Source organism: Thermochaetoides thermophila (genome assembly GCF_000221225.1).
Source record: "Thermochaetoides thermophila DSM 1495 unplaced genomic scaffold scf7180000011816, whole genome shotgun sequence".
Taxonomy (NCBI): domain Eukaryota; kingdom Fungi; phylum Ascomycota; class Sordariomycetes; order Sordariales; family Chaetomiaceae; genus Thermochaetoides; species Thermochaetoides thermophila.
Genome location: NW_006383032.1, coordinates 2,354,504 through 2,367,502, shown reverse-complemented (window position 1 = coordinate 2,367,502; position 12,999 = coordinate 2,354,504). Strand labels below are relative to the sequence as shown.

Genomic DNA, 12,999 nt, shown 5'->3' with positions numbered 1-12,999 from the left:
GAAAGCTTATAGGGTCAAGGTTTTGGCTCGGCTGTGAAAAGCCACAGGTTAGTCAGTCATTCATTGAGTCAATGACACCTCAGTCATCCACCTGCATCCAATAATCCACAGGTAATCCAGGATGGCAACTGTTCGTGATCACGATCTGGGGTCCTGATGCCTTGGGGCGATGATGGGTCCCTAGCTACCCACGCGGGCTTGGGAACTTGCTCCACTGGCTTGCCCTTGCCACTGACCAGCCGTCCGCTGCACAGCTTCCCCACTATCCTGCGTACCTAGTCGATCTTCCTCTCTGTTATGGGCGAGTCAACGGCTTCATCTTCAATGTTATTCGAGATCAATTGTAGGCTAACCATCGCAATCGGGCAGGCTGACGTACCATATCTTCGGCAGCCCGTCTGCCTCTTTTGTTTTGCCTCCACAATCAGCTAAGTGGAGGCCATGAGCCGCAGGCTCAGCTGCGGCCCATCTTAACGACACATCTACCTGGAAGCCCGTATGTATCACCCGGCTGCTTCCTCCCTCTCTCCTTCCTCGCTTGTTCCTCTCCTCAACTCTCTTGATCTTCCCTACCCAACCATCGTAATTATCGCCGCTGTTGCTGCTGTTCTTGCCGGCAATAACACAATCCTTCCCAGCCGGCTGGTAAGCAGCATGCGGTTTTGTTCACGATAACCATTCCTTCCTTCCTCATCTCCCTTTTTCATGCCCACCATCTTCAATTCTACCCCTTCATCCCATCTAGTACTCGGCCCCCTCCTCCCCGAGGCTCGACCTTCGCTTCTCAGCCTAGCCCGGGACTCCTACCTACCTAAGGCGTCTTACTTTAATTAACCACGCTTCTCTTCCTCGCCAGGCGCCTATCCGTCCCCCCACCTCCACCATGGACTCGCTGCCCGAGCATACCGGCCAAGAGCAGAGCCCCAGCCTCGCGCGGTCGGTCCTGAGGACGGCAGAACTCCTCTACCCGGTTATTCTTCTTGTGATCTTCGTCCTTTCGGCCGCCATTCACACCATTATCACGTCAAAAGCCGAGGAAAGGATCGACTATCCAACCGTCAAGGGTCCGGGTGGTAAACCATTGCCAGTTACCAAGAGGAAGCGGGAGAAGATAGCCCAGGAAGTAGCCGATGAAGATAACTCTAGGGCTAGCCGCATCGCAAAGAGCGCGTTTCGGTACCTGACATTCGCCGTTATTTCAAGTTTTGTCGCCAACGGCATCGCCATCATCGCCCATGTCCTGCATTCACACAGGCACGAGGCGCGCGAAGACTGGTGGTGGTGTGGTGAGGAGCGAGTGGTAAGCATCATTCTCAGCCGATACTGAATGGAAAACCTTACAGTGAACACAGGTATACGTTGGAGGGTCGGTATCCCTTTATGTGTACGTCCTGATCACTCTTTTTGAGTGGCGCCAGGCCCCGACCCCCAACCATTTGATACTATGGGTTTGCGGGCTTCTTGGGGAGGTTGTTATTTTCGTTGCCTCAGCTATTACTTTATTCGATCCGCAGGACGTTGCGCAGGATGTATTCCCCTCATTTACGGTCGCCGACTACGGACTCAGTCGCTGGGATGTCGCGGATCTCAGCATTGCAGGCATTCGACTCTGCCTTCTTGTGTCACTGGTCAGCCTTTACGGCATTATGTATTCCAGGAAACGTTCCGCAGAGCGACGCTTAGCCGATGAAGAATCGCAGCGTTCAGATGATGATGAAGCAAGCCCCTTGCTTGGCAACAACGATTTCCGACGTCGCTCCACGTATGGCAGCGTGAATGGCAGTGCCAGCGGCCAAGCAAATGATTCCGCTGGAGGAAGTGTTCAGAAACCGGACGAGGAAGCAGCCTTCTACCGCCCAGAAAAGCTCCCACACAAGACGTGGTTCGAATACTGCCGTGGCTACGCAATCTTTTTCCCATACCTTTGGCCCAGCAAGTCTCTTCGACTCCAGGCGATTGTCGTCTTCTGCTTCGTACTGGTCATCCTTCAACGTGTTGTCAACATTTTGGTTCCTCGACAATTGGAGCGTGTCACCAATACCCTTGAGCCTTCCGAAGGGTTGCGAGGCATGCCATGGTTAGACCTGGGGCTGTTGATCCTGTACAAGTTATTACAGGGGCCATCGGGTCTGCTGGGGTCTACTCGGTCAATTCTTTGGGTCCCTGTGTCCCAACACACATACAGGGCACTGACTACAGCGGCGTTTGCACATGTCCATTCATTGTCCTTGGACTTTCACCTCAGTAAACGTACCGGAGAGGTGCTCTCGGCTCTCAACAAAGGCGCCTCGATCAATCAGTTCCTCGAACAAGTGACCTTCCAGGTCGTCCCGATGCTTCTCGATCTCTTTGTCGCTATCGTTTACTTCTGTGTTAAGTTCGGCTCCTTATACGCGTTGCTGGTCTCCGTCATGACTTTCTACTATCTCTATCTCACTATTCGCATGGCTGCTACCCGAGCCGATCAACGCCGTGAGATGGTCAATGCTGATCGCGAGGAAGAAGCCGTCAAGAACGACTCAATCATGTCGTACGAAACGGTCAAGTATTTCAACGCGGAGCAGAGGGAGTTTGCGCGTTATGGCGAAGCTATTAAAAAGTTTCAGGAAGCTGAGGCCAGAGTTACTTGGGGCATCAATCAAATGAACATCTGTCAATCCTTGATTTTCATGGTTGGCCTTCTAATCGCCCTGCTTGCATGTGGCTATGAAGTCTGGCAGGGCCAGAGGAATGTCGGCGAGTTCGTGGCTCTCGTCACATATCTCGGTCAGCTACAAGGCCCTCTAAACTTCTTTGGCACCTTCTACCGGACGGTTCAGTCGGCTATGATCTCTGGCGAGCGACTTCTGGAGCTCTTCAAGATCCAGCCGACAGTGGTGGATAAACCAGGAGCCCAACCTTTGAAGGAATGCAGCGGCCATATTAAGTGGAACAATGTCGGTTTTTCTTACGACGAACGCAAACCGGCACTTCGTGACTTGTCATTCGAATGCCGGCCTGGCACCACGACCGCTTTCGTTGGCGAATCAGGCGGAGGGAAGTCGACTATCTTCCGTCTGATGTTCCGATATTACAACTGCCATGAAGGAAGCATTGAAATTGATGGCAAGGATGTCAAAGATTTGACCATCGACTCAGTCCGCCGATTCATCGGCGTGGTTCCCCAAGATACCATGCTATTCAATGAGACGCTGATGTACAATCTCAAGTATGCCAACCCTGAGGCAACTGATGAAGACGTCTACGAAGCTTGCCGTGCCGCTGCCATCCATGATAGGATCTTGAGCTTCCCTGACGGTTACAACACAAAAGTTGGCGAACGAGGCCTCCGGCTAAGTGGTGGCGAGAAGCAGCGCGTGGCGATTGCTCGCACGATCCTGAAGAACCCAAAAATCATCATGCTAGATGAGGCAACGTCGGCACTCGATGGAGAAACAGAGCAGCAAATCCAATCTAAGTTGATCAGTGGCAACTTTGGACAAAACCGGACGCTCCTGATTATTGCGTAAGTTTTCATTTATTAGCCACCTTCTGAGCCATTGTCGCTAACTTACCACCTCCAGTCATCGTTTGTCTACCATCACACATGCCGATCAGATCATTGTCCTTCATCAGGGGTCCATCGTTGAGAGAGGCACTCATCAGGAACTTCTCGCACTTAACGGTCGCTATGCCGCTATGTGGAAGAAGCATTGCCGTGCTGAACGGGCTGCCGAACATGCTCGCGATGCGACTAGGAAGGCTAAGCGACTCATGAACCGAGCAAAGCTTGTGCAAGTTGATGACGGGTATAGCAGTATGCTCTCATCAGCTATTCTCCCGACAAACCCTCCCAGTCCCAGGACTGAGCCAGTGGAAACGCAAGATGTTGAGGGACATGATACCGAATCAATATCGTCTAATGACAGCAGTAGCGACAACAGCTCATCCAGTGGAACGGAGGGTACGCTCCAAGACGATGCCTGTGATGGAACCCGTCAACAGGACGCCAACCAAGCCGACAAGTCTCATAAACCACAGCAATTACTCAACTATCCTTTCCGTAACGATTGAATGCGACGTACGGGCTGGCGGTTTACCCTACATCTTTCTCAGCAACCTCTTATCAACACTGATTCTTCCACTTAATGAGGACCTCGCGTCGATACAACCGATACCAAGCTGCCAAAATTCTTCTTACGTTTTCGATTTTGTGTGTTTTTATACAAGAAAAGAATAAGAACAATGCACTTTGAGGATTCGTTTGGGTCCGCTTTAGCGTGAGAAAGAGAGGGCAGACCGACAAAATTGGTCGATGCCGTTCTGTTAATGACCATATGAACAATTGGAACGATAAATGCAATGCCATGACTAATAGTTTGAGCATGGGCTGGCGTTGGCGGTTCATATCTTGCTTGTTTGGCACTTTGATGGGTGAGTTTTGGAGAAGAGGTTCCTTGACAATGGCCTATGAAGGGAACGTATGACAGGTGGCAGTCTGCATGGGTATAGGAACGGTGAAAAGGCGTTATTGATCTTTGTCTGGTTTTTCTATGAGTGTGGAAACAATCATAATGTAGCCTTTGGTCCTCATCTGGTCGACAGAGACCTGGACCACAGTGTTTGGGCCTCATCCAAATGTCAGAGGACAACCATCGGAGTAATAATAAGTGGAAAGGGACAAGTGTTTCGCAGGATAGACAATCAAACACTGGCATTGACATAACTTTTGGTTACTCATAGATTGTTCCAATGGCTTTGATTCATGTGACTCAGACAATGAATAAACAGACTAAGTGACTACACACGTAACCCCTTGTAGCAGTTTACTGCATTAATCATTGTATATCAAGTATAATTTTTTTCGAAGCTATGTTACATCTATCTGCTAAACACAGAGTGAGACCATGATGTACCCATTGAAGAAAAACTATCCTCTTCTCAGCGCTGGCTTAAGTTAAGAAGCAATATCAAAGATGATGTCTCATTTCAATCCTGCTGGTTTCCGTGAAAAGGCTGTAAGTACGCCATAAAGATGTTAGTTTCTTATCATATGTGAAATGAGTCTAAATAAATATCAAGTCGTTGTTTGTCCGCCACTTGGACCTCACCGCCATGAGCTTGGACAATGATGCATGCGCCCGGAGCAGCACATGTATCTCATCATGAAAATATACATGGGATGTACGTCTTGAATGGTGGTGGTCATCGAGTGTGGCTTCGAAACTCAGACAAGGTTTGTCTACATGCATGCATAAAATGAGGGTTTGAATTGAGGATACAAGCGGGGCCGACGTACCTCGCTAGATATGTAGATATATGTCCATGCATGTTTGTAGTGCTTACAATTTGGTTGGCTGCTTATCAGGAGCTTATATAGTATACTAGGTTCACTCCTTTCTTGGCCATGCGTACAAAGGAGCAGAACTGCTTCCCAGACATTATGTTCTAGAAGCTTTGTTTGATCAAGGGCTCTATGGAGTATATGCAGGTGGCATCCCTAACAGGGGCTATTGATCTCATGACAATTTGCCACATACAAGTGTGAATCTGTACAGATACATGTGTATGTACCTACACTACCGTATGCAGAATGCCGACAGCATGCTATACAGTGTATCCCCTCCTCTGACACTCGGAAAATTGGTCCAATCATAGGTTGTGTGGGGGGCAGATGATGATGAAGTATTTTAAAGGGAGATGGAGGGAAAGGAGCGGTATACGCAGGGATACGGATTCGGACTTTCTGATAACTCAAGTGAATATGTCGCCATTGTTTGTGGTCATGTGTCGTTGTCATATTCCCTGCTTGCATGCTTGATGAACTGGTGTTCAACGATACTTGAATACAATCGGTTCATCAGTCCTTCTATTATAAAATATATTATTATGCAAAACGTCCGTTCTATTTAAGAGGGCAAGATAAACAGGAGAGAAATGACGTTGGACAATTCCGTGAGCACCATCCATCTACTAGCCTGGTTTGGGCTGGGTGATGGAGGGGATTGGTTCAATCCAAAGATCGTCATCGCAATTACCCATCCTCATAATCCGCAAGGCTTTAGGCCTGTCTGAGACCATGTGGCAACTTGGATGTCGGGAGAGTGACGATAACCAAAGTGAAAGGGCATAACACCCCCTGATAGCTCAGACGGTGTGAAGCCATCTAAGATATTTTCACCACTTCCTCTTTGAATAATAACCTTGTGGAGAACCGTCCCATAATCCAACCTCTCCTTTCCCAATCTCATCATCGATTAAACTCGGCATAGAGCATTCCTCCTCAGCTTATATCAAGGCAGGGAGTCCCGTTTTCCCTTCTGCATCATCATCCAACCTGCATTTCCATCATCATTACCTTCCTTTTTTTCCCACATCATGCGCTTGTCATGATCGTATTCCTGCTTTCCTCTTTCCTCCCATACCCAAGTGCTTATATCATAAAGCGAGTGTATAGTTTCTCTCCTTCGACCATTCCCAGAGCGAACGACCCCGATTCCAAGCAAAAGCCGGAGAACCACCGCCCTTTCCCCCATATCCATCCAACGCCGCGACACCTGTCCGTTAGAGAAACTGCCCAGTCCCCCTCCTAACTCGCCCATTAAAAGGGAAATTATATGCATAAAAGGCGAGAGCTCTGAATAAGGCATGCCGATAACTCCCCTTGGCCCTTGAACATGCCGCTCATCCCATGGCTGAAGAGAAAGAAAAACAAATATTATACAAGTAAAAGATGCTAATAAATGTTCATTCCTCTCTTCTTTCACTGATTACTCTTCTTAGCATTGCCGTTGGCAGTCACTGGCTTGCCATTGGAAGAAGAGGAAGTCTCCTCTGTCTCGCTCTCCTCGCCGTCACTGCGCTCATCCTTAGCAATATTGTGGACAACGAAGCGGTAGGCGATGCGGATGATGAAGAAGAGCCAGAAGAGGTTGAGACACTGCAGGGCGCCAAGCAGGAGCAGAGTAATGGTGAAAGAGATCCAGCACTTGTACTGCTCAGTTTCCCAGTTGAGCTCATAGGGACCGACGGTCTTGAACTCCGTGAACAGACTGAAGAGAATGCGCAGGTTGATGTAGTGACGTAGGTAGATCCAGACACACATGAATGTGAAGTAGTACGGACCAGTTAGAGGATGGTCGAGGTAGTTGAGAGTCTTAGAGGTCTGGGGACATCAGAAGGTCAGCGGGGAATTGCATAGAAAAGGTTGGACAAAGGCCTTAGAAACTTACTGCCAAGAAGAAGTCGCTAATGTCATGTGTGATATAGACAGCCAGACCCATGTAGGTGAAGTGGAAGCGGTAGCTCAATGCAATCAGCGCCAGACTGACGATGTGGTGACCCACCAACTCCTTGAAGTCCTTCCGAGGCTTCTCCATGCCAAGAATCAGGACAATAGCCTGCTGGGCCCAGTAGGCGGCCTGGAAGAGATAGTAGAACTTGAAGAGCGCATCGTGGGTCTTGTGAGGGAAGTTCTCATACATACCGCGGGTGTTGAAGTACCAGACAGGAGTGCGGCTCATGACGTACATGCCAGTGGGACCGAGAATGCCAAAGTACAAGGCAGTGTACATCTGCTCCATGTAGCGGGCCTGCTTAGTCTTGGACTTAACACCAGCCCAACGCGCCATAGGCCGGAGGATCTCCTGCATGATGAACTCGCGGGTGAAGGAGAGAACGACTGTGTAGAAGGTAACAAAGGCAATATCCCAGGGACCCTTGCCATACTGTGGTGGCTCGTTGGGATTCGTGATGGGCAGGCGGTAGGACAGGAAGATGAAATGATGGACCGGATTGCTCTCAGTCGGGTTCAGGGCATAGAGGAACAGGAAGGTGAACAGGATGACCAGCGGGAGTACCCAGGTGTGCTTCACAATGATGCTCTTGGCCCGGCGAAGCAGCGAGCGGGCCTTGCGCCGCTTGGAGAAACGCTTGGAGGGGCTCGTGAAACCGGCAGGGGACTCCTGGTACAGTCAGCGGTCAGCAAGGTGTTCGATTTGGTGTATCTGCGAGATGTGAAAGGTGAGGTCGCGCAGCTGGAAGCGCTGGAAGTACCTTTGGCGTGCCGTTGAGCTGGGCGAGGGAGGTTGAGAGAGCTGGGGCTCCTGTGTCGCCGACGTTGAGCTGCGACCCGAGAATGCTTGACTTCCTACGTCGACGGGCACCAGAGTCGGCCGTGGCCGAGTGCAGCTGGCGATCTGTGGCCAGGGGCGGGAAGGGCTCGGAGTCGGCCGCCATCATAATGCCTCCTTTGGGCTGAGATTGCACGTGTACGTGAATGTGTGTATGTGTACGAGCGTGGGTGAGTACGTCCTCCGTGCTTCTTTCGCTGTTCCCCCACTTAACTTCGGGCTATTCTGCTTGGGAAGCACAAGCTGGAGGAAGTGCTACCACTTGATCCAAGCAGTGGGAATCCTTCTGACACAAGGCCAGCGCGTGTTGTCGTAACGGGCAGAGACCTAGATGGTGGGCGGTGTCCCGATCGTCTGCAAAGCTGCACGTCGCCTGGTCAGTGGACACACGCGCCCTGTGGGTGCAGATGACGGATGAGAAGAGAAGAGGGATCCGGAAAGGGGCAAAAGCGTAGGGGGCTAGGCGAGAAAATGTAGAAGAAAAAGTAGAGGGAGCCCGCGTCAACTCAGACCATACACACACGGGATCGAGGAGTCCGCAAAATGCACACGTGAGAAAAGACGGGCCCAACGAGCCAGCAGCGTTCAAGAATCCAATTGCAAGAGTCGGCCAGGGGCACGAGACTTCCCCAATCCACAAAATCGCTTCCTCGGTCGGTGCCGCTTGTTCTGATGAATTTCAGTTTAACCTTGGCTTGGTGCCAAGAAGTGTGAAGTGCACGCTAAATCGCTTTTGGAACAGCCTGAGCTTTGCCGACCAATGTGCATTGAGATCCACCAAGACCCCCTGAAAAAGTCTGGCCGGCGGATTAACATGGCCAGTGTACTTTTACGTAGAATACGGATCTGCATGCGTATTAATAGTAATATTACAAGAGGCCAACAAAATGGACCGTCAACGTGTCAACACTTGAACACCGCCGAGTCCCTTCCGCTAACTAGGAGCTTCACCGCCCGACAACGCACCTGTGACGCTCACCCCTGTGGGCTTATGAGTAAGTGGCGATAAAGTAGGAAAACATCGGTTATGGGCGTTCGATCAGCATGTTTTCGTGGTTGAATCCTAACAGTATGAAGCGACAGCAAGCTTTGGTCTTTTCCTGTCTTGAAGTTTGAGTACTTCTTGACCAAGTCCAAGAGTCTAATCATGCAGGTAAAGTAACTGATCAGTTTGATAGCCTCGACCGTCTGCCTAGGTCAACATCTAGCTGGGATTGCCTTCACGACAAGTCTGCTCCCTTAAGATGAGTCCTACGGAAGACACATCAAGGGAAGAAATATCTCGAGAAGGGAATCAAGCATGCAAGTAAGAGAGCGTTGCTTCAAACTTTAAACCTTTACCATTCATTGGGTATCAGATAGCAAGTCAAGTAACTACACAACATCTACACAACAACTAAGCTATGTCCATGATTACTACCGGTGCGTGTGACCCCATATATACCAAAACAATCCCATTTTGTTGCCTACCAGCCCCCTTTCCCAAAATGCGCCAATGATCCTGCAACAATCCGAAAAGCCCAAATGCCCTAATAGATAATGCTTGCTTGCATGATGAACCCATACAAAATACCTCGCCAGATGCCGTAGCTAAATGATAAATAGGCAGACAGGAAACATTCAAAGGTTCAGCTTGCAGGAGCTCCAGGAGGAGGGGACTGTGGAGGTGCCGAAGGAGCCGTACTCCTCGGCCGTTGCCCAGTGGGTGATAGCACACCAGAAGGGCATATCGTAAGGGTAGACGCAGGGTAGACCGGCGTTCCTGTGGCTGTAGGAGAGGGTAACCCCGTTGTGGATGTGACATCAACAGGCGATAATGGCACATTCACGGCTGGTAAGGATACCCTGTGGCTATTGTGCCCTGACCCAGTCTCGAAACCACCTGAACGGAACACAGATGAGCTTGGTGTCACTATTGACCGCAAGGGGATCGAAGACTGAACCGTCACCGGGCTCAGGCGTGAAATCGACCGTGTAGTGACGTTGCTGCTGCTCGTAGATGCTCCTCCTCTAAAATACTCTTGCTGCCGGGACTGCTCCTGCTCCCGCTCCCGCTGCTGCTGCTCCTGTTCCTGTTGTTGCTCCCTCAATACCTCTGCCAGCGCAGCACCAGGTCTCGGCGGCGCAGGGATTATGGTGACCGGTAAGCTGTCGGTATCCGGAGTCGGCCGGAGTTTTTCACGCAGGCGCTCAGCCTGGGCCGCAGCAAACTCTTCGAGGCGGCTGCGAATGTCCCATTTACTGCCACTGCCTGAACCGCCCATGCTGATACTGTGTGATCTTCTTTTTGGCTGTCGCTGTTCTGTGGGCGGTGTGTTTGACTCGCCACACTCTTCGTCGTTGCCCTGATGACCACGAGCAAATGGGAGTCTTCGCGTTAAAGCAAGCAACCGAGTCGTCGGTGACGAGGGTTCTGAGTTTTCGGGAAGGGGTGAGGGCCGTAAAGCACCATCGCGGCCGCTTTCCTGATTTCTTATATCTTCATGGTTGGGACTGGTCGCCTCAGTACTGGTGCTAGGAGATGAGGACCTGGTATCCTCAACTTGTGGTGGTGGGTCGGTAAGAGGGCTGTGATATCTGACGGCATAAACAGTGCTGGCAGCGCTGGCAGTGTCGGCCCTGCTAATCGGTGTGGCAACTGCAGCCGGTCGGGCCGGCCATAACGGGGGCCGTATCCTGTCATGATTAGATGACTGTGTATTTGAAGGGTCGCTGGGCTTTGTGGCTCTCATTGAGCGCGATCGAGAGCGATATCTTGCCGCGAGTGACGCAACGCAAGGCCACTTACTCCCACGGACTGCTCTGGCATTGCTGTCACTCGCCCTTTCATCACCGGTCTCATTGTCTCCTCCGTTCCTACCACGCTTCCTTCTCTTTCTGAAATTGGACTCAGAGTATGCCATATCCCAAGTCTCATCCCCATCATCGAAAACCTCCCTTCCAAGGATACAATCCTTTTTCTCTTCCCGCTCCAGAGCCTCGATTCGTTCGACCCATTCCCAGACAATGACGCTGGCTGCTGCTGCGCCAACCCATCTAACATATTCGCCCCATCCTGTGAACTCAGGCTTCGAAATATCCAAAATAAAGAAAACAACGGGTATCAAAAGGGAAAGAAGAGATAAGGCAGCCACCAGACACATATTCTTCATCTGTGGGTGCCAGAAAGCGTAACGCTTTTTTATCAGAGAATAGTAGATAACCCATGCTGCATACAGTACACTCAATGAAAGGGCGAAGAGGTAGCTGAGGGCAGGGACAGCGTCCTTAAAGAAGCCAGGTCGCGAGGGAGGGTCGGGATAGTGAAAGCAATTAAGGGATTGGAATATAATGTCAAGAATGATGAGGGCAAAGGCAGTCCACTTGATGATAACCTTTTCCCGGTGACGAGGAAAAAGACGAATCAGTGTCTGTGCCTGAGCAAGCCACAGGAATGTGTTTGAGATGATCCGGATAATCTTGAGCTCATTACCGCCTAAGACTTCGGCCTGCAGAGCCCGGGCATCCTGATAACCATCTCTGTACTGCCGTTCAGCAGCATCGAACGTTGCGGCACTGGCAATTGTCAAGGAGATAGCCACGGTCAGCGCAGCCACTTTCTGTAGCCACGGCCGACCGCCAATGCTGGGGCCGCTCCCCCCATTGGTGAAGCCTCTGCGACCCAGAACGACAACACCGCCATTTAGGAACGACCGTGGAGTGATGAGCAACATGATAACCAACGTGTATGCCACCACGGTCGTAGCGGCGAGGGCATAGCACTGTGGGAAGGTCGAGGCATAGAATGGGTCACTATCAGCTACCGGGATGCGGTCCTGAACGGTATCTGTCTCGTCAATGGTGACAGAACCTCCACCTCCGTTTGCTATGATAGCTGGGGGCACGACAGGCGTACATGCTGGCTTGTATGAGCCCGCGGCAGTCAAGGTGAGAACCTCACCACCAGGTAGTGACAGGACACCGCCAATGGGAAGGTTATATACAGCACAGGGGCGGCTTGAACCTGAAGTGCCGGTGGGTTGGGCACCAGTACTGGAAGTGAGGCCAGCGAAGAGCTGACGTGCCTCTAATGCCTGCATCGTGATGAGGGCGGCTTCCGCCTGGGTCCCGACTATCGCGCAATCGCCATGGAATAGAACAGTGGCTGTTGTCGTCGTCCTCGTCCTCGTCCTCGTCGAACTTAGCACTCACGGGCTGATCCGTTGCAGGGCACAGCGACGGCTCCGTGTCGAGTCGACGCAGCTGGGACTGGGACTGGGGCCGGGAGCGCGAAGCAGGCACTCGCCCAATCAGTCAAACGGTGCCCGGCAATCACGACGGCCTCCTGGAGCTTAGGCAGCTCGTCGGATGTCCGCCGTCGAGGGCGCACTCGATACCGGAGACGGGCTACTGGCGCTTCAAAGTCGAAAAAGTAGCAACCGAAAATAATGGCCAGGCACAGGCCAGGAGGCCAAGAGAGCGCCAATGTGCCAGTGTCTTCGCGACGTGCGACGGGTGCGACGATCAATGGACCGACGCTGCTGCTGCGTGTGGGATGGCAGAGGCTGGGCGCCGAGAAATCCTCGCGGTCGGAAAAGGGGTCTTGGAATTACTTGTCTGGAGCGCCGAGAATTCGAGTCTGGGGATGGCGTGCAGAAGTCCAAAGTCGCGTGCTCTGAGCCTGTGTCGCTCAAATGGCGGGCTCCTTTTCTTGAATGCTCATAAATTCCCTGCTGCGCTGGCTTGCTGCGTGTCGCGTCCTCGGTAAGGTGTCGTTTCGTCGTTCCGAATGGAACTGGAAGCCGTCTGGCTTTTAACTGCCGCACAGCTGGGACAGAGAGCAGGAAGGATAGCCGCTCTAGAAAATCCCGGGGGGGGGGGGGCTACACGATACTTACCTTAAGATCCA

At 51.5% G+C, this 12,999-nt stretch overlaps 3 protein-coding genes across 3 annotated transcripts; 1 reads left to right on the top strand and 2 right to left on the bottom strand.

Moving 5' to 3' along the window:
* Positions 1 to 883: 883 nt before the first annotated feature.
* CTHT_0027260 (putative heavy metal protein) lies at positions 884 to 4,053 on the top strand (the record flags this gene model as incomplete). The annotated part of the gene is made up of 4 exons (XM_006693121.1): positions 884 to 1,300; positions 1,353 to 2,107; positions 2,246 to 3,505; positions 3,564 to 4,053. 4 exons carry the CDS (start codon positions 884 to 886, stop codon positions 4,051 to 4,053), a joined length of 2,922 nt encoding a protein of 973 aa, XP_006693184.1.
* A 2,689-nt stretch (positions 4,054 to 6,742) lies between these two features.
* Positions 6,743 to 8,220, bottom strand: CTHT_0027250 (uncharacterized protein; the record flags this gene model as incomplete). The annotated part of the gene is made up of 3 exons (XM_006693120.1): positions 6,743 to 7,144; positions 7,212 to 7,943; positions 8,035 to 8,220. 3 exons carry the CDS (start codon positions 8,218 to 8,220, stop codon positions 6,743 to 6,745), a joined length of 1,320 nt encoding a protein of 439 aa, XP_006693183.1.
* A 1,511-nt stretch (positions 8,221 to 9,731) lies between these two features.
* CTHT_0027240 (uncharacterized protein) lies at positions 9,732 to 12,190 on the bottom strand (the record flags this gene model as incomplete). The annotated part of the gene is made up of 4 exons (XM_006693119.1): positions 9,732 to 9,879; positions 10,083 to 10,749; positions 10,900 to 11,263; positions 11,333 to 12,190. The coding sequence occupies 4 exons, from the start codon at positions 12,188 to 12,190 to the stop codon at positions 9,732 to 9,734; spliced, it is 2,037 nt and encodes a 678-aa protein (XP_006693182.1).
* Between the last annotated feature and the right edge of the window lie 809 nt (positions 12,191 to 12,999).